The sequence below is a fragment of the Oncorhynchus gorbuscha genome, linkage group LG15 (genome assembly GCF_021184085.1).
Source record: "Oncorhynchus gorbuscha isolate QuinsamMale2020 ecotype Even-year linkage group LG15, OgorEven_v1.0, whole genome shotgun sequence".
Classification (NCBI taxonomy): Eukaryota; Metazoa; Chordata; class Actinopteri; order Salmoniformes; family Salmonidae; genus Oncorhynchus; species Oncorhynchus gorbuscha.
Window position 1 is genome coordinate 7,636,897 of NC_060187.1, and position 26,406 is coordinate 7,663,302.

General features: G+C 43.0%; 1 protein-coding gene across 1 annotated transcript in view; it reads left to right on the plus strand.

Annotated features, from left to right (window-relative positions):
• Nucleotides 1-8,086: 8,086 nt before the first annotated feature.
• insrb (insulin receptor b) overlaps nucleotides 8,087-26,406 on the plus strand; it is a 213,848-nt gene continuing 195,528 nt past the window's right edge. The window contains exon 1 of the mRNA XM_046300006.1: nucleotides 8,087-9,240. Within this exon, the coding sequence (XP_046155962.1) occupies nucleotides 9,162-9,240 (79 nt within the window). The 5' untranslated portion in view covers nucleotides 8,087-9,161. The remainder of the gene's footprint in view (nucleotides 9,241-26,406) is intronic.

Genomic DNA, 26,406 nt, shown 5'->3' on the forward strand with positions numbered 1-26,406 from the left:
GTGGAGATGTGGGGGAGAGAGATGCATGGAGATGTGGGGAGAGAGATGAGTGGAGAGGTGGGGGAGAGAGAATGAGTGGAGATGTGGGGGAGAGAGATGAGTGGAGAGGTGGGGGAGAGAGATGAGTGGAGATGAGTGGAGATGTGGGGGGTCTTTGCTAGCATCTTTGACATCACCTGCTGGCATAGTTTCCAAACCATGAAACTATGCTATTTTAGGTGCTCAGCAGTCAAAGTTATTGATATAAACTCAAATTGAGCAATTCTCTTTTGTTATGCAAGATATTTTGGAGGACGGCAACTAGCCTATGAGGTGTAACAAAAGATTGTATCTATATAGTATCTTTCTTTTTGTGTAAGACAGTGTAACAAATGTGTGGTGTATTTAAAATTCTGTAGCATATACCGCAGGGATATTCTGGGTGGACTGCATATCAAGCGTGGACATGGTGTGCTGCCTGTGTTTTCAGCCATGTGGCCGAATGATCCACGTGAGTAGAATGTCTCTGCAGTGCGTTCTCTCTCTCTCTCTCTCTCTCTCTCTCTCTCTCTCTCTCTCTCTCTCTCTCTCTCTCTCTCTCTCTCTCTCTCTCTCTCTCTCTCTCTCTCTCTCTCTCTCTCTCTCTCTCTCTCTCTATCTCTCTCTCTCGTTAACCAACAGGCTCCAGCTCCATCCAATATGATTTCTTATCACGTCTGAGTCTGAGGAATGGAAGGATGAGTCTACAACACGTCAGCCTGGTCTGAGAGGGAGACACACATTTATCTGGTTATGAAATGTGTTTTTGTCTGCTGGCACCACACAGACACTTGGCTGAAATCAGGTTATGCCTCTTTACTAAAGTTGTCTTGAAAGTTTTCTTTTCCTCTATCCTCCGACCCATAGGGATGATTATTTATAGTCTCTACTCCTATAGGGATGATTATTTATAGTCTCTACTCCTATAGGGATGATTATTTATAGTCTCTACTCCTATAGGTGTGATTATTTATAGTCTCTACTCCTATAGGGATGATTATATATAGTCTCTACTCCTATAGGGATGATTATTTATAGTCTCTACTCCTATAGGTGTGATTATTTATAGTCTCTACTCCTATAGGGATGATTATATATAGTCTCTACTCCTATAGGGATGATTATATATAGTCTCAACTCCTATAGGGATGATTATTTCTAGTCTCTACTCCTATAGGGATGATATATCTAGTCTCTACACCTACAGGGATGATTATTTATAGTCTCTACTCCTATAGGGATGATTATTTCTAGTCTATACTCCTATAGGGATGATTATTTATAGTCTCTACTCCTATAGGGATGATTATTTATAGTCTCTACTCCTATAGGGATGATTATTTCTAGTCTATACTCCTATAGGAGTCATTATTTATAGTCTCTACTCCTATAGGGATGATTATTTATAGTCTCTACTCCTATAGGGGTGTTTATTTCTAGTGTCTACTCCTATAGGGATGATTATTTATAGTCTCTACTCCTATAGGGATGATTATTTATAGTCTCTACTCCTATAGGGATGATTATTTATAGTCTCTACTCCTATAGGGATGATTATTTCTTGTCTCTACTCCTATAGGGATGATTATTTATAGTCTCTACTCCTATAGGAATGATTATTTCTAGTCTCTACTCCTATAGGGATGATTATTTATAGTCTCTACTCCTATAGGGATGATTATTATATGGCTACTAATATATATGTTCTATGGTCCAGGATACTAATAGGTCTAAACCAGATAACTCTGGCGACGGGCCACGTGTGACAAAGACACTGACAGACATGTCCCTGTTTGTCTTGTCTAACTCTCAGTCTGTCTATACAGCGGGGAACAGCAAGTGCCAAAGAGTACATCCCCCTAATGGAGGGAGCAGTTTAAAAAGGATCATCCTGGAGCGTTTTGTCTGTTTTGCAGATGACCCTCCTCTGTGAAGCACCCTGAGGCAGAATGGAGGCTGACACTAAACAGGGGCTCAGCTTCCTGCCTCTCACTCTCCCCTGGCTACTGGTTAATTACACTGCCTTCCAATGCAACAAAGGGCAGCGTTTCTCTCAATTCAAATATATTAATCCTTTAATTTGCAGACGGTCGGTGTACGCGATTGGGGGAACGGGGCTGGGGAGTGTGTGTGTTCCTTATCTCACACAGATGAGACTGATGGCAGAGGTAGAGCCCAGTGGATGGTCTGTGTGTGTGTGTGTGTGTGTGTGTGTGTGTGTGTGTGTGTGTGTGTGTGTGTGTGTGTGTGTGTGTGTGTGTGTGTGTGTGTGTGTGTGTGTGTGTGTGTGTGTGTGTGTGTGTGTGTGTGTGTGTGTGCGTGTGCGTGTGCGTGTGTGTGTATGAGCCCAGTGAATGGTCAGAGTGAGGATTCTTGTAGTATGGGGTCTCCAAAAATGTGAATCCCCACCTTCTGGGGAACTGTGTTGGGGGTGGGGACTGACCTCAATGACACCCCCATGACACCTGTTGACCCAGAATGGTACTGCACTGCAGCATAAGGAAAGGCTGCAGACGCAGCGCTGCAGGTAGGTAGTCAGGTTACCGGGACAACTATATCCCAGCCTCCATCAGAACACATGGTCTGACGTATCACAGTCCACAGAGGCACTCCAGTCCCAACTCCCTAACCAGGCCACGAGCCAAGAGTTGATGCGCTCCAGACCCAACTCCCTAACCAGGCCACGAGTCGAGAGGAGAGGAGCTTCTGTCCCGACTCCCTAACCAGGCCACGAGTCGACAGGAGAGGAGCTCCGGTCCCAACTCCCTAACCAGGCCACGAGTCGAGAGGAGAGGAGCTTCGGTCCCAAATCCCTAACCAGGCCACGAGTCGAGAGGAGAGGAGCTTCTGTCCCAACTCCCTAACCAGGCCATGAGTCGAGAGGAGAGGAGCTTCTGTCCCAACTCCCTAACCAGGCCACGAGTCGACAGGAGAGGAGCTTCGGTCCCAACTCCCTAACCAGGCCACGAGTCGAGAGGAGAGGAGAGGAGCTTCGGTCCCAACTCCCTAACCAGGCCATGAGTCAAGAGGAGAGGAGCTTCGGTCCCAACTCCCTAACCAGGCCACGAGTCGACAGGAGAGGAGCTCCGGTCCCAACTCCCTAACCAGGCCACGAGTCGAGAGGAGAGGAGCTCCGGTCCCAACTCCCTAACCAGGCCACGAGTCGACAGGAGAGGAGCTCCGGTCCCAATTCCTTAACCAGGCCATGAGTCGAGAGGAGAGGAGCTCCGGTCCCAACTCCCTAACCAGGCCATGAGTCAAGAGGAGAGGAGCTTCGGTCCCAACTCCCTAACCAGGCCACAAGTCGACAGGAGAGGAGCTTCGGTCCCAACTCCCTAACCAGGCCACGAGTCGAGAGGAGAGGAGAGGAGCTCCGGTCCCAACTCCCTAACCAGGCCACGAGTCGAGAGGAGAGGAGTTTCGGTCCCAACTCCCTAAAGAGGCCACGAGTCGAGAGGAGAGGAGCTTCGGTCCCAACTCCCTAACCAGGCCACGAGTTGAGAGGAGAGGAGCTCCGGTACCAACTCCCTAACCAGGCCACGAGTCGAGAGGAGAGGAGCTTCGGTCCCAACTCCCTAACCAGGCCACGAGTTGAGAGGAGTCTGAGGCATAAGGAATAACATATTATCCATGACTGTTTTCTTATTGTTTGCCATGCCTCCATTGTACTGTGTTATATATTGATATTTATATATTGGTGTATGTATGTAGAGTGGATTTGAAAAGTATTCAGACCCCTTGACTTTTTCCACATTTTATTACCTTAAAGCCTTATTCTGAAATGGATTTAAAAAAAAAAATTTCATTGTCGATCTACAAACAATACCCCATAATGACATCACAATACCCCATAATGACATCACAATACCTCATAATGACATCACAATACCCCATAATGACATCACAATACCCCATAATGACATCACAATACCTCATAATGACAAAGCGAAAACAGGTTTGTAGAAATGTTCGCAAATTCATAAAAAATGTAAAACAGAAGTAACTTATTTACATTAGTATTCAGACCCTTTGCTATGAGACTCAAAATTGAGCTCAGGTGCATCCTATTTTCATTGATCATTCTTGAGATGTTTCTACAACTTGATTGGTCCACCTGTGGTAAATTCAATTGTTTGGACATGATTTGGAAAGGCACACACCTGTCTATATAAGGTCCCACAGTTGACAGTGCATGTCAGAGCAAAAACCAAGCCACGAGGTCGAAGGAATTGTCCGTAGAGCTCCGACACAGGATTGTGTCAAGGCGCAGATCTGGGGAAGGGTACCAAAACATTTCTGCAGCATTGAAGGTCCCCAAGAACACAGTGGCCTCCATCATTCTTAAATGGAAGAAGTTTGGAACCACCAAGACGGTTCCTAGAGCTGGCCGCCCGGCCAATCTGAGCAATCGGGAGAGAAGAGCCTTGGTCAGGGAGGTGATGAAGAACCCGAGGGTCACTCTGTTAGAGATCCAGAGTTCCTCTGTTGAGATGTGAGAAACTTCCAGAAGGACAACCATCTCTGCATCACTCCATCAATCAGGCCTTTATGGTAGAGCGGCCTGATGGACGCCACTCCTCAGTAAAAGGCACACGACAGCCTGCTTGGAGTTTGTCAAAAGAAACAAGATTCTCTGGTGTGATGAAACCAATATTGGACTCTTTGGCCTGAATGCCAAGCGTTACGTCTGGAGGAAACCTGGCACCATCCCTACGGATAAGCATGGTGATGGCAGCACCATGCTGTGGGGATGTTTTTCAGTGGCAGGGACTGGGAGACTAGTCAGGATTGAGGGAAAGATGAACGGAGCAAAGTACAGAGTGATCCTTGATGAAAACGTGCTCCAGAGCGCTCAGGACCTAAGATTGGGGCGAAGGATCACCTTCCAACAGGGCAACGACCCTAAGCACACAGCCAAGACAACACAGGAGTGGCTTTGGGACAAGTCTCTGAATGTCCTTGTGTGGCCCAGGCAGAGCCCGGACTTGAACCCGTTCTAACATCTCTGGAGAGACCTGAAAATAGCTGTGCAGCGAAGCTCCCATCAACCTGACAGAACTTGAGAGGATCTGCAGAGAAGAATGGGAGAAAGTCCCCAAATACAGGTGTGCCAAGCTTGTAGCGTCATAACCAAGAAGACTTGAGCCTGTAATTGCTGCCAAAGGTGCTTCAACAAAGTACTGAATAAAGGGTCTGAATACTTATGTAAATGTCATATAATGTCAAGGGGTCTGAATACTTTCCGAATGCACTGTCTGCTGCTGTATTTTTAGGTTTCCATTATGCAAGCAGAGGCGTTCAAATCCATGACGTTCCAGACCTTGTGAAAGCTATTCCTAAATGTCCTCATTCACTCTGTTTCTTTTCCTTCCCCTTAGTCACAACATCCCACTGACTGCCAGCTGTTTCCTTCCTCTTAGTCACAACATCCCACTGACCACCAGTTGTTTCCTTCCCCTTAGTCACAACATCCCAATGACCGCCAGTTGTTTCCTTCCCCTTAGTCACAACATCCCACTGACTGCCAGCTGTTTCCTTCCTCTTAGTCACAACATCCCACTGACTGCCAGTTGTTTCCTTCCTCTTAGTCACAACATCCCACTGACCGCCAGTTGTTTCCTTCCCCTTAGTAGTAAACACCAGGGCACTAAACACCAGGGCACTAAACACCAGGGCACTAAACACCAGGGCACTAAACACTAGGGTACTAAACACCAGGGCACTAAACACCAGGGAACTAAACACCAGGGCACTAAACACCAGGGAACTAAACACCAGTGCACTAAACACTAGGGTACTAAACACCGGGGCACTAAACACCATGGAACTAAACACCAGGGAACTAAACACCAGGGCACTAAACACTAGGGTACTAAACACCGGGGCACTAAACACCAGGGTACTAAACACCAGGGCACTAAACACCATGGAACTAAACACCAGGGCACTAAACACCAGGGAACTAAACACCAGGGAACTAAACACCAGGGTTCTAAACACCAGGGAACTAAACACCAGGGAACTAAACACCAGGGAACTAAACACCAGGGAACTAAACACCAGGGAACTAAACACCGGGGCACTAAACACCAGGGCACTAAACACCGGGGTACTAAACACCAGGGAACTAAACACCAGGGTACTAAACACCAGGGAACTAAACACCAGGGTACTAAACACCAAGGTACTGAACACCAGGGTACTAAACACCGGGGCACTAAACACCAGGGTACTAAACGCCAGGGTACTAAACACCAGGGTACTAAACACCGGGGCACTAAACACCAGGGTACTAAACACCAGGGTACTAAACACCAGGGTACTAAACACCAGGGTACTAAACACCGGGGCACTAAACACCAGGGTACTAAACACCGGGGCACTAAACACCGGGGCACTAAACACCAGGGTACTAAACACCAGGGTACTAAACACCGGGGCACTAAACACCAGGGTACTAAACACCAGGGTACTAAACACCGGGGCACTAAACACCAGGGTACTAAACACCAGGGTACTAAACACCAGGGTACTAAACACCGGGGCACTAAACACCAGGGTACTAAACACCAGGGTACTAAACACCGGGGCACTAAACACCGGGGTACTAAACACCAGGGTACTAAACACCAGGGTACTAAACACCAGGGTACTAAACACCAGGGTACTAAACACCAGGGAACTAAACACCAGGGAACTAAACACCAGGGAACTAAACACCAGGGTACTAAACACCAGGGAACTAAACACCAGGGAACTAAACACCAGGGAACTAAACACCAGGGAACTAAACACCGGGGCACTAAACACCAGGGCACTAAACACCAGGGTACTAAACACCAGGGTACTAAACACCAGGGTACTAAACACCAGGGTACTAAACACCAGGGTACTAAACAGGTGTTGTAAGGTGGTATAACAAATGTGTTATATATCCTGTATCTCCTCAATTATTTTTTTTGGAAGGGGTTGGTGGTGTTCACATTGCAAGATTTAGGGCCAATCAATGTAATTCATGTTCCATTTGTGTGTTGGTGGAGAGAGGACAAAGAAGTACTGCAGCAGCCTCTCGCTCTGAACAAGCAGTGCTGCCGGCACAGAGAGCATTCATCTGAAACAACAACAAAAAGTGCATGTACTTTATTTTGCTGAATGTAATTTCCTGAGATAAGGATGACTTAAAAAAATGTATATTTAACATGTTGGTCATTGATCAATTTCAATGAGCAACACCACCATGACAAATGGTTTGGTTGAACAACAACATGACGAAATGTGATCCTGGATGATTCGAAATATTTCTTTGCCCTCAAACAACAACCACAGAAGAGAAAGACGTCCTCCATGCAAGGCATGCAACCACCATGTTAATCATGAACAAGCTCCCACACTCAGAACATGTTGTCAAATCCATGGTGATAATACTGGGGTTATGCTGATGTGTTTGTCATGCAAAACTGAATGACTGGACTGTTGTGTACCAAGCTAAAGGCAATACTAGGCTTCCTTCCTGCCTCCAGGGTCAGGATACGACTATTTATTTATACTAGTCTCTGCTAAAAAAAACATTCCATTATTACTTTGAATCTACACTATACTTAAACAAATTAATTTGTGCAATTTGGAAATCAATTTGGAAATCATAGTTAGAATAAATATTGATACAAATTATAAATTAAAGATGCATCTGCTGCCTATCACTTTATCTGGTAGTTTTATAGCCAACTTGGCAGATAAGAGTTTTAATTACAATTTACTATGAACATAAAAAAAATAAACATGTTTATGAACACGTGCCGGCTGGAGTAATAGAAATAACTCCAAATCATTCATTTTAAATTGTCTATCATCTCCGAATGATTGCGTTTTTGTCGTTCTAATAATATTTTTGGTTGGGTGACACAAAGAGAATTTTGTCAGGCTCATGGATGGGCTTTGTATTAGTGCAATACAGTCCAATCCGCACTAGCCAGCGGTTCTCGCACTAGCTCTAGTCCGTGTTTTCCAACGTCCCCTATCTGCCCCAGCTGACTGGCAGTACTTGTTTACTGGTGGATAGACACAGAAAGAGACGAAAAGGGGGGAACCTGAAAGAGGTACGGTTTACGGGGATCGAAGTTTTTCCACACTTCGGAGCAATGTGCTGGAAGCGGCGATTATTATTTGTTTAATGGCTACAAGTAACGTTCGCTGTATCACGTTTATTGTTTATGGGTGTTTTCGTTTTTGTCGTGGCGTGACTGAAGGAGTTCAGAGGAAGGTCGTTGGAAAAGCTATCCGCGTTTTTTCCTTTTCCTGCATGAATCCGAAGGAGTTCCTGGGGTTGTGTTCATGTTTTTATTCCCTACGTCTTAAAAGGTGTTCTTGCTGTGATACTGCGAAGAAGTGGAAATACTTGGGAGGTGCATGAACCACTCAATCAGCGACCTGTGGATTACAGCAAGATAGCCAACTCGATCCCATTACTATAACTAGTTAATGTTATCTAGTTAGGTTATTAGGTTGATAGACATTCGGCTAAAAACAACTGGGGATTTTTTGGGGGAAAGAAGAGGACACATTTCGACATTACTAAGAATTTAAAAATGTTTTTTTGCTTTATTATATTAAAATACGGTCTCTGAGTGTTTTACCAAAAGCACGACCGCCCATAGCTAATTCCATGTATTTTCAACATTGTAACCTGTTTTGTCGTGGAATGAGTCCGTAGTTAGTATCCCGACTTGTTCCTCTTTACTAGTTTAGTTTGCACTGTGGGATTTATTTTTTCTCGAATCGGAAGACTTTTTTTTATATAGAACAGATGAAAGTGACCCATCCCTTATAATTGTGGAGAAAATGAAGCTTTTTATTCGCAAATGTATCGCCAGGACCCAAGATCACGTTATTTAGTGGTCATTTGTTTCAGGGATACTCCAATATCACCAATATTAGCTGGGAAGATATCAAGATAACGTTACAACCACATTGGACCCCCCCGGCCCCTTTTGAAGGGGGGCTAACTGGACTAGTTCTCGTCTCTCTCTTTTTTTTTTGAATATTTGTTTGTGTTTTCATTTCTTTTAAACAAACTTTGGATATCTTCAAAACCACCCCCACGTTTTTGGATGCACTAAAAATAAGAGAAAACAATCGAAGTCACAATGCGGCTTGGGACCTCAGCGGCTGTTTTGGTTACTTTTATCTACATGGTGTGTCATGGTGGGCTAACACATGGAGAAAGTAAGTATAGCTATATTCTAAATGCAATACTGGTTAATGATTCATGTGACTCACTCTCTACACACCACCCATCCTACCATCATTGTAGGCACCGAATTTCACGTGTTTATTATTCCCATGGAAAAAATACGTTTTAATTTAAGTGAGGGATTCAATGCAGTGGTCACTGAAACCATATGATTGTTTGACCATTTTACCATGAGACTTTTGCCTAAATTATGGTAAACACATTTGCGTCCCATGGTGTTTTTACAAATATTTGTTAGCAAAGTTATTAAAATATTAGCCATGGCCACTCTTAAAATATATTATTGAGGCCTGTCATGGATGCGTCAACCCGAGGGCCAGATTAGCTCCTGATATGGACTAGGGTGGTCTGTTGCAGAAAATCTAAACAGGAAATTGTCTAATTCGCTTGCACGCGTAGGCCCCTTCATGGCGACTTGCTACGCACACTCACGTTGTAGCTGGAAATGTAAACACATTTAGCCAACGTTATGAAGGTCCATGAAATCCCCATACATGCAGGATTAATAACAAACACTATGCCCATCTCTCAGAAGAAATGCCTGAAATAATGTTCACATTCACACGTTCACCATGTGTCGGACAATTACTGTGAGTGTGAGGATGTTTATTACTATGGAGGAAACAAAACAAGATTCCAGGCACCCTATAACTATATCTCATATTTCTTGTTTTATGATACACTTTGTTTGAAAAACAAGGCGTATCATGGTGGCATGTGCAACCATTACATTTTTAAAGTATACAGGCTCTATCCTTTAGCTTTATTGCAGCATAAAAATATAGAACCCACTCTGTAGTGCCTTCATAGCTGTTGTTGTACGTTTTCCCTGTGTATTGATCCAAACCTTTTCAGCTCAGAATTCAAGAAATTTCTCACAGCATACCATATACTTATGTCGCTATAATCCTGTCCTCTAATTCAGTCTTTTGGGCTGTAGTCCATGCCTGTAGTTAAGTTGGGCTCCCGTAGTGGCACAAGCGGTCTAAGGCACTGCCTCTCAGTGTTAGAGGCGTCACTACAGACCCTGGTTCGATTCCAGACTGTATCTCAACCAGCCGTGATTGGGAGTCCCATAGGGCGATGCACAATTGGCCCAGCGTTGTTAGCGTTTTTGGCCGGGGTAGGCAGTCATTGTAAATAAGAATTTGTTCTTAACTGGCTTGCCTAGTGAAATAAATGTTATTTGAAAATGTCTTTTTAAAATCTGTGACAAGTGACACGTTGTTGTTTCATCCTAAAGATGGCATAGTTTGAATATTGAACTGCAGGATAAAAACAATTTTTTAACTGCTAAACTATGTAATTACAATAAGAAGACACACAACTTAACAACTGTTGCTGTTGTAGTTAGGCTGTTTTTAAGGTTACTTACTACCTTTGCTCTGTTGTAGTTAGGCTGTTTTTAAGGTTACTTACTACCTTTGCTCTGTTGTAGTTAGGCTGTTTTTAAGGTTACTTACTACCTTTGCTCTGTTGTAGTTAGGCTGTTTTTAAGTTAGTTAGGCTGTTTTTAAGGTTACTTACTACCTTTGCTCTGTTGTAGTTAGGCTGTTTTTAAGGTTACTTACTACCTTTGCTCTGCAAACTTGGCCTACTTTATAATGTAAAGGGGCTGGCTAATGGCTTACTGTACTCCGAGCTTCACTGGAACTATTTCATTTTAAACATCTGAAGTCACCAGAATAATACATATTTGTAAAAAAAAAAACCACACAGGCTCACCATATTAGGTGGATTACCAGACAACTGTGAAATAAGTGTGGTCAAATGTACCATTCCATTCAGTAGATGTTCTTAGCATGACTCGGAGCCATGCACAATTATGATGACATGGTACAAGATAAAGTGCCTCACCAGACTCTACATATTTTCCCAAAAAGGTTTTTCTAGTAAAATTGAATATTTCCCTTTGTGAGTGTGTCTGAAGTAGCTATTTTTAGTCTTGGCTGTGGTATTTTTTTTTTTTTTGTGCTACACCCAAAATGTAACCTCATGAAAATATCTAACTTACAATCTTTACACATTTCTCTATAGCTACCTGTTTCACCTTGGTATGTTGATTTGAAACAAATAAAAAGTTCATGGACATTTTAGCTAGCTTGCTGTGGCTAACAATTTTGTCCTGGGAGATAAAACATTGGGTTGTTGGTTGTTAATTTACCTCGACTGAATGTTGTCCTCTTGTTGCTGGGTATTTGTAGAACTTTGACCTGGAGTCCTATCAGCTTCAGTGTCATAACCCTAACCTTTTGACCCGGAGGCATACAAAATTGGGCTTCTCTACTAGAACGATTAATCCATAGATAAATGGGAAAATCATAGTTTTAACTTTGATTAATCTCTTGTTCATTTTCCATCACTCATGTGGGTTTATATGCTTGTGAAAACCAATGAGTAGATGGGGGGGTCATCGTAAAGAGATCCAAGTTTTATTTTAGCTTATCAGCAACGCAGGTGTTCATTGACACTGCAGTGTAATTAAATGATTGAATAATGTACCGTAAACCACACTCAACGTGGCCAGTCTGGTTTCCCTGTTCCAGCGATGCTCTGTTTGCTTCTCTGCAAGGCTGAGACATAAATACTAACAGATCTACTTTAGAACATTCTAGAACATAAGAGCCCATTTGTTAACATTAGGCTAGTAGGGATTACTGTGATGGCTCAATGAAGGGAACACATCTCAATGTCTCTTTTATATTTAGATAAACTTAAAGCTCACACACAAGATTGTCAAACGTTTGCCTGCCGACAGTACTTGGCACATCTGAACGGTGTGTCGGCAGTCGATCTCTTTTGTGTTCACACAGCAAAGACCTTGGAAGTCGTCAGTCACTTGTTAAAATACTCCAAACCAGAAGGTGGCAGTAGCGATGTTTGGCAATGCATATCCATGCGTATTGCTTATGGTCTAGAGTCTAAGCTATCTATCTGTGTTTTTTTGTTGATAACAGCCAGGTGGCCACAGCTAGATAACAACAAAGAAACAATTTAATTCACTCTCCATTATCTCATACTGCCAGTGCATAGCCAAATGTTTAGCCAGCTAGCTAATGTTCGGGACACTGCACACTAACAATGGCAGCTCCTTCATGGAAGCTATCTAATCCATTGTGATTGAATTATAACGTCAATACTAGCAACGGTGGTTAACTATCTTGGATGAAGTCTTGTTGTGTGTGTTGTGTCTGTGTACAGCTAGCTAGATTATATATGAAGTGTGACTGGCTCATCCATGGATGTACGGAGAAAACCCCTCCCCCCTTTTGTTTGTTTGAGGTTCATGCTCTCTGATTGGCTCAAAGTCAAGTTGTTGGGGGGGCCACAGACGAGCATTGCGATAGGTTTGTAGCTATCGGGTCGTCACACATCAGGTCCCTCTTTTGTTCTAGCATGAGAAGGAAGCGCCTCCCACTGTGATTGAGTACCTGTCGGCAGTCTTGGTGTGTCTCATGCTTAGGTTATGTCAAGCATTTGGCTAGTAAAGATCTCTGCTGATCCAGCAAAGCATCTGACAAGTAGTGCGTCTAACTTCTTGTCTTCTCTGTTTTACTGTTGCGCCCTCTTCCTTTCTGTTTTACAACCAAACCGGGGACACTTGGGGTGTATCTGCTATTTGACAAAAACCTCATCCCATTAGTGTTGTCTCACTTTAAACCGCTCCAGAGTTCAAAGGAGATTTTTCTGGGTATTTTAGGCTTCTTCTGCAGAGAGGGGCCCTGCTAGAGGACGGCTGCTATCTCTTTCTGGGGGGTTGGAGCATATGTCAAGGGCTGTTTTGTTCCTGATTGACTGAATTCTGTGGGAAGTGACCATATTTGGGATTAAATGTAAAAAAGAGAAAACCCCCCGTACAAAATAGCTGGATGTTTTGAGCTGTATTTGCATGTATATTACTGTAGTCTATATTGTCATTTGTCTCATAATTCTGATGCAGAAGAGATTGTGTATCGATATCTAAACCACACAGAGGTGCATAAGGGTCTGAACGATAACACAATATAGCGTGTTTTTCTGGCGCAATATGCTGCTGTTGACTGTGTCTGTTTGTCACAAAGGACATGTTAGGTGTGGAGGAGATGGAACACGACCACAGTCTCTATCCACGAAGCAACCGTTGTCTCGCTGCTGTGTAACGGAAAGAAAAACTAGTAACACCTGCCTGGTCCCTTTCTTGTTCTTCTCAGACTTGTGAGTGAATCTCTGTAGGAAGTGGTGGTGGTGGTGGTGGGGGGGTGATATTCCAGAGCGTCGGCTCGTCACTCACAACCCCAACTCCCATAAACTGAATCATTCCATGAACCAACCAATTAATTCATAGTATGTGCTCAACGTTTAATTTAAGTTTATTCAGGTGACCACAACAATTGTATTTTTTTCTCTCCATTTGTATTAGTCTTGGATAGGAAATTGGGAATCCCCTCCCCCTTTTATCAAAACACTCCATAGAAAACACGGTGTTAAACGGTGACTGACGCCTTTGGTGAACGGCTGAACAAAGAAATAGGAAAGGTCGGTCATTTGATTCGCTCTGGGAACAGAAGGCAGCGTGTCTATTGTTTTTGTGTTGACTCTCCCGTGGCCCCTGTTTGGGAACCTCGGGCACATATTTTCCCACAATGTTGTGCGTGTGGAATGTGTTTTGAAGTGGGCCACCCTGTAGGTAGACCACAGCCTGATGTCTGCAGGTTGGCTCTCTGCTGTGCTGACCTTTTCCGGGCCATGGATCTCGACGTTGGTGATCTAGCATGTGAACAGCATGTCCTTGCCTGGGAGTCTCTGAGGTGGGCCTTTCTCTATGGCTTCTCTGGGTTTGAGGTGTCCTGTCTATCTATGCCCACTCCTCCATGTTCTTGAATAAAATTGAATAGGCTACCCATGTAGGAACATGCATGGATATTACGAAGCAAGTAAAGAATTGTGCCCCAGGATATTTTCTTTGGTCCGTTTTCTCTGATTCGTAGTGGTAGGAAATGTGAGCTGTGAAAAACATTATTTGTGACAGGGGAAAATATGTTGTAGCAGCCTATGGTCTGGATGTGGAAGGAGAACGGGAGGTTCAGCTGTTTTCATAAGGGAAACCTTAAATCATCACGTTCAGTTGTTGGCCCTCTTCATGGTCGATGTGATGTTGACAGCCTCACTGAAGGGAACACAAAATGGTCGCCACTCACCAAAACATGGGTAGTGGCTGTACCTAGGCTACTACATATGGTCATTTTCTGTAGCTAAACAGTCTGTCTGATCACATTCAGCCACATTTATTTTATACAAACACATAGTGTAATAAATTATTATAAATAAGCAGTGATCATGCAATTACTTTGTTTACTTAAGTACAGTTTATGAACGAAAGCCTGAGCCATTGTTTTGTCTGAATAGTTGCGTTTTCCCTGAACCTGTTTTGATTCTATATAAGTAGCCTAATTGTGTGGCGTGAAGTCTATTAGATTATTACAGGCAAATGCAACAGATGAAATGTAACAAAGGCAATAGCCTAACATGCTGCCCAAAACGTCTGTTGCAAAATATATGTACACGTGCATGTTTTTCAATCATTTCACAGAAACGCCTTGTTTGCGACTACGGGTGTCTGCGCAGAACTCGGTTCTATTTTAGACGCTTGACGCACTGCAAGTCCCACATCTCCCATCCACTCAATGTTTTTTTTTATGAGCATATACCCATGTGGATGATTGACAGATGAACGAGGTCCAGCCTTCTAGTCCAGTTGGTTGCCATGCCAACCTCCATATAAAATCCACAGAAGAAGAATGAACGGGGAGAATAACTGACTAGGTTTCCACTTTTTATCTGTGGATTAATTGTCTGTGTAAGAGAACACATTATTTTGTGACTCCGTGTAAAAATTCTACAAAGGTCCTGAAAAAATAAATAAATAAATGTGACCATATGTATTTCAGGTAAAATGGCAACCCCGCGTTTATCTCCCAGGACACCAGCAGGCTGACTGCATGAATATTTCATGTGTATTGCATGCTGCTGCTACTCTGTTTATCGTATATGCATAGTCACTTTAACTATACATTCATGCATATCAATTGGGCCGACCAAACAGTGGTATGGTATAGCACATTGGCTAACCGGGCTATCTGCATTGTGTCCCACCAACCCCTCTTTTACACTGCTGCTACTCTCTGTTCATCATATATGCATAGTCACTTTAACCATCTCTACATGTACATACTACCTCAATCAGCCTGATTAACCGGTGTCGGTATGTAGCCTGGCTACAGTATATAGCCTGGCTACAGTATATAGCCTGGCTACTGTATATAGCCTGGCTACTGTATATAGCCTGGCTACTGTATATAGCCTGGCTACTGTATATAGCCTGTCTTTTTACTGTTGTTTTATTTCTTTACTTATTGTTCACCTAATACATTTTTTGCACTATTGGTTAGAGCCTGTAAGTAAGCATTTCACTGTAAGGTCTACCTACACCTGTTGTATTCAGCATTTCACTGTAAGGTCTACCTACACCTGTTGTATTCGGCGCACGTGACAAATAAATGTTGATTTGTTTAGACCTAGGGCTGTTATGGTGACCGTATTACCACCACCACCGGTCATGACCGCAGTCAAATTCCACGTGACCGTTTCCATGGTAACTAGGCTTCTTTTTCAAATCATCATCCCATACCTCATGTACTCTAAGCCCATAGGCCTATAGGTTTTGTATCACAAATATAGTCTTAAAATTAAACACATTTATTCTACTTTACAATCCGTGTAGAGCCTAAGTGACGCGTGAGTTTCAAGCCGGGGGAAGATAATTTTCACAACAAAAAATGCACCTTTAAAAAAATAAATAAAGCATTACTTAATTGTATTTGCAGTCACTTTTTGAGAAAGATGTTTCCCCTGCTAATTGATTACATTTTGGAACATTTTCCCTTCTAGCTGACTGCCGTGTGCACATTGTTGCACGTATAATGTGAAGAAATAAACTATTAGGCTATCAACCTTTTTAAGCTAAACGTTCTGAGCTGCTGCATCAGCCTCATTGCTTTAAAACATATATATAAAAAAAAAGCAAATTATTGTCTTAATCTAGGATCTATCGCGTTCCACAACTGTCCCAGACAATGTTTTGAATATTTGTTTCTCACACAGAAGGATTAAACTTTTGTACAAGTAAACGTGGACAGTTCTTCTCACCTCTTCAGTATTATGAGACTTGGAATTTGAAAAGGGCGCGTGCAGTTGCGTCCTCAACGTGTCTTCACTTGTAGCCTACTTCGGAACCTAGATTCCCCTGAGAAGGACCCTGTCACTTGACAGGCATTGGCTAATAAGAATTGAGAGATCTGTGAGAGGTGCAACGGAACACGGTCATTGGCAACCGGGAGAATGGAAATATAATTATTATATTTAGCCGACGTGCATAACGGGCACTGCATTCATTTTTTTTTAAGGCGGCATTACGACCAAACAAGGGGGATGCCACTGGGAAATTCAAGGCCAGTGCCCGTCTTAAGCTGTCTTTTAAGCATTCTAGTACAGTTAAATAGTTAACACACACACACACGGACGCAGCGGTCTAAGGGAATGCATTTCAGTGCAAGAGGTGTCACTCCAGTCCCTGGTTTGAATCCAGGCTGTATCACATCCCGGGAGTCCCATAGGGCGGTGCACAATTGGTCCAGGTTTGGCTGGGGTAGGCTGTCATTGTAAATAAGAATTTGTTCTTAACTGACTTTCCTTGTTAAATAAAGGTTACACACACACACACACCACACTGACAAATAAGTTATTTTGTTGGTATTTACGTATGTCCCCATTACCAGTAAAACATAATCAAAACCTGTTTCTTTAATTTACTTGCTGTGCTGTTTCATTGTTCAGTTTCATTCGCAACCAGGATTTCTATGGAACGCCCTTTGGGGTCTCTGTTATGGAACGGTCTCTGTTATGGAACGCCCTCTGGGGTCTCTGCTATGGAACGCCCTCTGGGGTCTCTGTTATGGAATGCCCTCTGGGGTCTCTGCTATGGAAAGCCCTCTGGGGTCTCTGCTATGGAAAGCCCTCTGGGGTCTCTGCTATGGAACGCCCTCTGGGGTCTCTGCTATGGAACGCCCTCTGGGGTCTCTGCTATGGAACGCCCTCTGGGGTCTCTGCTATGGAACGCCCTTGGGGTCTCTGCTATGGAACGCCCTTTGGGGTCTCTGTTATGGAACGCCCTCTGTTATGGAACGCCCTTTGGGGTCTCTGTTATGGAACGGTCTCTGTTATGGAACGCCCTCTGGGGTCTCTGCTATGGAACGCCCTCTGGGGTCTCTGTTATGGAACGCCCTCTGGGGTCTCTGCTATGGAACGCCCTCTGGGGTCTCTGTTATGGAACGCCCTCTGGGGTCTCTGTTATGGAACGCCCTCTGGGGTCTCTGCTATGGAAAGCCCTCTGGGGTCTCTGCTATGGAACGCCCTCTGGGGTCTCTGCTATGGGGGGGTCTCTGCTATGGAACGCCCTCTGGGGTCTCTGCTATGGAACGCCCTCTGGGGTCTCTGTTATGGAACTCTCTGTTGGAACGCCCTCTGGGGTCTCTGCTATGGAACGCCCTCTGGGGTCTCTGCTATGGAACGCCCTTTGGGGTCTCTGTTATGGAACGGTCTCTGTTATGGAACGCCCTCTGGGGTCTCTGTTATGGAACGCCCTCTGGGGTCTCTGCTATGGAACGCCCTTTGGGGTCTCTGTTATGGAACGCCCTCTGGGGTCTCTGCTATGGAACGCCCTCTGGGGTCTCTGTTATGGAACGCCCTCTGGGGTCTCTGTTATGGAACGCCCTCTGGGGTCTCTGCTATGGAACGCCCTCTGGGGTCTCTGCTATGGAACGCCCTCTGGGGTCTCTGCTATGGAACGCCCTCTGGGGTCTCTGCTATGGAACGCCCTCTGGGGTCTCTGCTATGGAACGCCCTCTGGGGTCTCTGCTATGGAACGCCCTCTGGGGTCTCTGCTATGGAACGCCCTCTGGGGTCTCTGCTATGGAACGCCCTCTGGGGTCTTTGTGTCAAAAAAGCTCCAGTAGGACTGTCAAAGCTGTATTAAAAAAAATAAAGAAAAAAGTCTGCAAACACTGGCCACAGACAATGTGTTCACAATACTGCGTTGGTATTAAAGCACCATTTGTTCGACTTGGTGCTAGCTAGGTACCAAGCTAAAGCTAACTACTCCAGAAGTTGCAGTTGAAAACCAGTCAGCAAAAGCCAACATCACCCACAACAGAGAACGGTTGTTTGTCAAGGGCAATGAATTCCATTATCTTGGCTTTAATGGATTTCGCCTTTTTGAGTTGTCTCACGGAATTGTTGTTACTCTTTTTCAAATGACTGCTGGACTTGTTGACTGCTCGATCCACACAGCAGACATTGTGGGCTAGGTTAGGAATGCTGTTGCACGTGTGGGCGCAACATTTTTTCCGTGGCGTTAATACGTCATGTACCTACGTTATGTAGGTAGGCACGTCAGCTTTCACTCCGGTTTTGCACCTCGGTGTTACACTAGACATCGGCCGATGAAAGGAATAACAAATCCAGTTGATTGTATCGTCCGTTTCAGGAAGGTACCTGTGTAATTGCGCACCCAGCTCACTCAGGTGCTTCGCTATATCACATTTGACATTGTAAGCTTGTTCATTTGCACACAATGATGGAAAGACCTGCGTGTTGTCCTTGTTAATGCAGACAGAAAAGAGCGCTTTCTTAATCATAGCCTCAATTTTTGTCCCGCACGTTGTATAATTGTGGAGAGTCCCTGTAATCCTAGATTCAGATCATTCAGGCAAGAAAAAACATCACCCAGATAGGCCAATCGTGTGAGAAACTTGTCATCATGCAAGCAGTCAGACAAGTGAATTATATAATTGCATAATGCAGGAAATGCACCAGAGTTCAGGGGCCTTGCTTTAACGAAGTTAACCATTTTCACTGTGGTCTCCAAAACGTCTTTCAAGCTGTCAGGCATTCCCTTGGCAGCAAGAGCCTCTCGGGAACAACTGCTTGCAAGCGCGTTACCACTCTACTTTGTCTCCCTGTCATGGCTTTTGGGCCATCAGTACAGATACCAACACATCTTGACCACCAAAGTCCATTTCATGTCACAAAGCTGTCCAATACTTAAAAAAATATCCTCTCCTGTTGTCCTGGTTTCTTTTAAATTTTAGTTTGACCTTTTATTTAACCAGGCAAGTCAGTTAAGAACAAATTCTTATTTTCAATGACAGCCTAGGAACAGTGGGTTAGCTGCCTGTTCAGGGGCAGAATGACAGATTTGTACCTTGTCAGCTCGGGGGTTTGAACTCGCAACCTTCCGGTTACTAGTCACGCACTCTAACCACTAGGCTACCCTGCCGCCACAAAAGAGAATGTCTTCCTTAATTGACCCCCCCATAAACGTAACGGACATATACCAGGAGCTGTGCCAGGCCCGCCACGTCTGTTGGCTCATCCAGCTGTAACACATATCATTCACTGGCTTGTATGCGAAGCAGTAATTGTTTCAAAACATTCCCTGCCATCTCACTGATGATTCGTGAAACAGTGTTGTTTGATGAAGACATTGTCTGTGTAGTTTTTTTTGGCCTTTTCCCCCAGCATTGTCTCAGCCATATCCACAGCAGCAGGAAGAATGAAGTCCTCCACTATAGTATGGTGCTTGCCTGTCCCAGCCACTTGGTAGATCACCATATAAGACTCTTCAAGCCCCTTCTTATCAATGGTATCTGTTGCTTTTATACATGTATTACTACTGGAAAGTCATCTTTATTCTCGCTCAACAAACTCCCTTGGCTTATTTATCAAATTGTCATGTTTCTAAATGTCTGCGCAAGAGTGAACGCTTCCCGCGAGAGAGGAATGTGATTGGATGTTAATTATTTGACAAGGCTACCTGTATTTGTTATTGTGTTGTTATTTCGCTCAACACTAGATGGCTTCATTTTATTTTTGGCAGTGAAACGAGGCTACTCAGGAGAGGAAAAAAAAAAAAACTTCCCCAAAATGTATAGCCCCGTTGGAAAATATAAATGTACTGTTTGAAAAAGTGAACTTAAAAAAAATATATATATATCATTCAGGCCAGAGATATATATATTTTTTAAATAAAATAGAAATTTTTAATGTGAATCACATTTTTATTTGGCGTACTCCCGGCTGCATTGCCCCAGTTTGGGAATACCTGGTTTAGGCTATATTAAATGGATTTATTGTGAAGGTGTAGGCTATTACATGGATTTATTGTGAAGGTGTAGGCTATATTACATGGATTTATTGTGAAGGTGTAGGCTAGATTACATGGATTTATTGTGAAGGTGTAGGCTAGATTACATGGATTTATTGTGAAGGTGTAGGCTAGATTACATGGATGTATTGTGAAGGTGTAGGCTAGATTACATGGATGTATTGTGAAGGTGTAGGCTATATTACATGGATGTATTGTGAAGGTGTAGGCTATATTACATGGATGTATTGTGAAGGTGTAGGCTATATTACATGGATGTATTGTGAAGGTGTAGGCTATATTACATGGATGTATTGTGAAGGTGTAGGCTATATTACATGGATGTATTGTGAAGGTGTAGGCTATATTACATGGATGTATTGTGAAGGTGTAGGCTATATTACATGGATGTATTGTGAAGGTGTAGGCTATATTACATGGATGTATTGTGAAGGTGTAGGCTATATTACATGGATTTATTGTGAAGGTGTAGGCTATATTACATGGATTTATTAGACTGTTTAAATGGTTGATGTTCCGGAGGTCTGCGTCAGTGGCTTGTAGGCTGCGTGGAAGCCAGGAGATGCTAAATGTGTTTGTTAATTAACGGTCAATTACCGTGAGATCGGCAGTTGATGATCCTGATAATCACAGGCTGACACAATGTAAGGACCACCACAGTCCTATTCCGACGTGTCCGCAAATGAATGTAGTTGGTTCACAGTTGGTATTTTAACCTGCTTGTCATGAACGAGTCTGGGGGGGGTGCACACAATGGTACGTTCGGAGCCACTTGGTCATCATGTAATAATCGCAAGGGTTGTGAAGTTAAGGACTTCCTTGTCCTTCCGACTGTGTTTATGGGGAAATGGGCAATATGTAAAGTAAATGAACTGTTCAGTCCTCTTCCTAAATCTTTCTTGTTTTGGGTCTCTAATTCTTGATTTCTCTCTAATTACCCATTTCAACTCCTTCCATCTCGTAGTCAAAATGTATGATTTTTGTTTGTGTGTGTGTTTAAAAGCGAGTCCTTCCTCTCGCGCTCCGTGTCCACTTAATGATCAGCCCTGAGAAGGAAAAACACAAGCTTCCCTTTTGAGTCCTGCTATACATCACTGACCGTTTGGTTGTGAGGAGAAAAACCAAAACATCCCTATGTTGTCTGTTCAGTGGGAGTGTAGGCCTAGTTTCCCAACCTCTCTCCTAATATTGTAAGGCTCCCTTGGTCTCAATGAGACTTTCAGCTGAAATAAAGTTTTAGTAAAATAAAAATGTATGTCATTATTTTCTTAAGTTTGTTGTGAATAATGTTGTCATGGAAACATGATGTTATGTCTGACTTGGTGGTGTCATTGATGCCTTCCTTCACAAGTCTGGGGATTCCTAGATAGATAAAAAGGCACACTTTCCTAAGGCCATAATCACTGCATTGAAATGTGGTTGGAAAAGGGCATCCCACACACAGCCCCGTTACGCCATCCGAGAACAATCTGAAATGTGCCTGTTGCTTTTTCTATATGCCCTGTTTTTAACTGTCAATGACTTCACACTATAAAATCCAAGTTAAGCCAAGCTTGTCATGCCGAGCCGGGTTGGGAGCCCTTTTGGCAGACAAGGCTGAGGGCAAAACAAGGCTGGGGGGCATGGTAGCTGGGGGGGGGTAGCTGGGGGAGGGGGGCATGGTAGCTGGTGGAGGGGGCATGGTAGCTGGGGGAGGGGGGCATGGACTGGGGGAGGGGGGCATGTGCTGCCTTGTAACTGTACCTGATGGGTTAAATATATTTTGAGGTCTGTCATATGACTGAAAAGTGGACCTTTGACTCACGGCGGCCCTGCTCTGTCGTTAGCAACGGCGGCCCTGACTCTGTTGTTAACCACTGCTGATGGGAGAGGAGGAAGGGTTGATCATGGCAGTGAAAATGATAAATGAACATGGATTATTAATACACTTAGGACAATTGTAGAAGTCAATGGGCTGTGTAGTAATGATATGTTGCCTGAGTTGTGAAGATAATGCTTGATTAGGGCATTGAATGAGTGAATGAATTCCTTTATTTTTAAAAAACAACAACAAAGGCTCATCTTAAAAGTCAGAACTCATGTTTGAGATCCAATAAGTCAATATAAATTAAAATGTCTTAAATAATTCACGACATTTGAAACGGTGATTGTGTGCTACTTTCTGTGTTATCGTATTTTGTTTGTATGTAGGATCCTATAAAAATAAAAATAAAAATGTTTTTTTTCACCATTTTTTTTTCTTCCAGGGTTTTGATCTCAATCTCCTAAATAAATAAAAAATTGAACCTAAAATGTTGTTTTTCCCCCCAAGTCCACAACAATGCTTCAACCACATCAGGAATAAAATAGATGCCATTTTAGATTTTTGGGTGTAGTTACCATTTTTTAAATTTATTGTGACTGTACAGCAGTTAAAGACAATCGTTTGCTAAACGAATGGCCACTGGATTGATGCAAATAATCATGATATTGTTCTGCCAGGTACAGTGTCATGTGAAAGTATTCGGCCCCCTTGAACTTTGCGACCTTTTGCCACATTTCAGGCTTCAAACATGAAGATATAAAACTGTATTTTTTTTGTGAAGAATCAACAAGTGGGACACAATCATGAAGTGGAACGACATTTATTGGATATTTCAAACTATTTTAACAAATCAAAAACTGAAAAATTGGGCGTGCAAAATTATTCAGCCCCTTTACTTTCAGTGCAGCAAACTCTCTCCAGAAGTTCAGTGAGGATCTCTGAATGATCCAATGTTGACCTAAATGACTAATGATGATAAATACAATCCACCTGTGTGTAATCAAGTCTCCGTATAAATGCCCCTGCACTGTGATAGTCTCAAGAGGTCCGTTAAAAGCGCAGAGAGCATCATGAAGAACAAGGAACACACCAGGCAGGTCCGAGATACTGTTGTGAAGAAGTTTAAAGCCGGATTTGGATACAAAAATATTTCCCAAGCTTTAAACATCCCAAGGAGCACTGTGCAAGCGATAATATTGAAATGGAAGGAGTATCAGACCACTGCAAATCTACCAAGACCTGGCCATCCCTCTAAACTTTCAGCTCATACAAGGTGAAGACTGATCAGAGATGCAGCCAAGAGGCCCATGATCACTCTGGATGAACTGCAGAGATCTACAGCTGAGGTGGGAGACTGTCCATAGGACAACAATCAGTCGTATATTGCACAAATCTGGCCTTTATGGAAGAGTGGCAAGAAGAAAGCCATTTCTTAAAATAATATCCATAAAAAGTGTCATTTAAAGTTTGCCACAAGCCACCTGGGAGACACACCAAACATGTGGAAGAAGGTGCTCTGGTCAGATGAAACCAAAATTGAACTATTTGGCAACAATGCAAAACGTTATGTTTGGCGTAAAAGCAACACCCTGAACACACCATCCCCACTGTCAAACATGGTGGTGGCAGCATCATGGTTTGGGCCTGCTTTTCTTCAGCAGGGACAGGGAAGATGGTTAAAATTGATGGGAAGATAGATGGAGCCAAATACAGGACCATTCTGGAAGAAAACCTGATTGAGACTGGGACGGAGATTTGTCTTCCAACAAGACAATGATCCAAAACATAAAGCAAAATCTACAATGGAATGGTTCAAAAATAAACATATCCAGGTGTTAGAATGGCCAAGTCAAAGTCCAGACCTGAATCCAATCGAGAATCTGTGGAAAGAACTGAAAACTGCTGTTCACAAATGCTCTCCATCCAACCTCACTGAGCTCGAGCTGTTTTGCAAGGAGGAATAGGAAAAAATTTCAGTCCCTCGATGTGCAAAACTGATAGACATACCCCAAGCGACTTACAGCTGTAATCGCAGCAAAAGGTGGCGCTACAAAGTATTAACTTAAGGGGGCTGAATAATTTTGCACGCCCAATTTTTCAGTTTTTGATTTGTTAAAAAAGTTTGAAATATCCAATAAATGTCGTTCCACTTCATGATTGTGTCCCACTTGTTGTTGATTTTTCACAAAAAAATACAGTTTTATATCTTTATGTTTGAAGCCTGAAATGTGGCAAAAGGTCGCAAAGTTCAAGGGGGCCGAATACTTTCGCAAGGCACTGTAGGTATAGTCTACTTGGTAGTTAGCATTTAATTGCGAAGGGTTTTGGGGTAGTCTTTCCATCTACCAGGAGAAGGTTGTCATTAGCATCATCGCTGACGGCTATACAACGATTTAGCGCACGCACGGCAAACACGGACGAGAGCATTCCTGAGCCGTTTTTAAGAAAGTTGCAGGAAAAATACAAATCACTAACCAGGTTTTCATTTTATCAGAGTAAACTACATGTCTGATTAAAAAGAAATGTCACGACAAGCCTGATGGAAACAGCACATATATAGGAAAACTTTCCATATCTTCCTTGACAAGATGGGGCTCTTGTGTTTTGTAAAATGAATTGTGAGAAATGGCGGTGGAAACTGAAGCGCAAATATTGGTATAAATAACCATTATCATATTGAAGTAAACTTGGATTTAGGGAAACCATGCAGTTTATTAGTCTACCGATGAAATAAGTTACGATGAACTTCACAGGGTGGTGAAACTGCACGGTGATGAACTTTGATTCTCCCTTTCAAAGGTCAAAGGTCTTATTCTGGTGACATGGATGATTGATGCTTGGCTACAGTTTGACATTTAAAAAGAAATCTCATGTCGGCTGAACCCAGACTGTATCTGCATGCTGTTGGGTGGAGCGTACCTGCCAATACCAAAGGGGGAACGTGTTGCTATATAACGGCAATTTGTTTTGGACAACCATTTAGTAGAGTTGTAAATGCAATGGAACCCCATTTTTAACATCTTAAAGTTATTTTTTTTTTGTGGCTATGTCAATAATCAGACTTTTATCCACAACAAGTTAATTTGATAAATGCATCTCTGGTGGGGAAAAATGTGCATATTTTATTTATGCATATTTTTGAATATTCACATTAAAATCTGTCTCCGATTGGATGGAAACCTAGCTCCTGATGCATTTTGTTCGTATCTTATGATTTATCTTGGGCAATTAAATGTGTTTTAAAAATGCATCTTGTTGATTTTTCTACTAAGTTTGGTTTTAATGTCTGGATTCTGTCTGCAACACAGATTTTATAGGGCCGTATCTATGTAGCCCATGTCTCCTGATGGTAGTGTAATTTCATTTCATTTCTCTGCTGCCTGTGACTGGAACGAATTGCAAAAATCGCTGAAGTTGGAGACGTTTATCTCCTTCACCAATTTCAAACATCTGCTATCTGAGCAGCTAACCGATCGCTGCAGCTGTACATAGTCTATCGGTAAATACCCCACCCATTTTTACCTACCTCATCCCCATACTGTTTTTATTTATTTACTTTTCTGCTCTTTTGCACACCAATATTTCTACCTGTACATGACCATCTGATCATTTATCACTCCAGTGTTAATCTGCAAAATTGTAATTATTCGCCTCCTCCTCATGCCTTTTGCACACAATGTGTATATAGACTCTCTTTTTTTTCTACTGTGTTATTGACTTGTTAATTGTTTACTCCATGTGTAACTCTGTGTTGTCTGTTCACACTGCTATGCTTTATCTTGGCCAGGTCGCAGTTGCAAATGAGAACTTGTTCTCAACAAGCCTACCTGGTTAAATAAAGGTGAAATAAAAAAATAAATGAGATAAACCCACTGCTCTTGGTCTCTCCCATACACCCTTCTCAACCCGTTTCCCTCTCCTCTCGTCGGTTTCCTGCTACAGGGATGCATATTCCTCAGCGCCGGCTCACTCAGACCCTCAAGTGCTTGGTCATAAAAGCTGTATGATTCTATTGTCATTAAACCTTTCAACGGAGTTAGGAGGGGAATGGCAATTTTGTTTTATTTTGTGGCT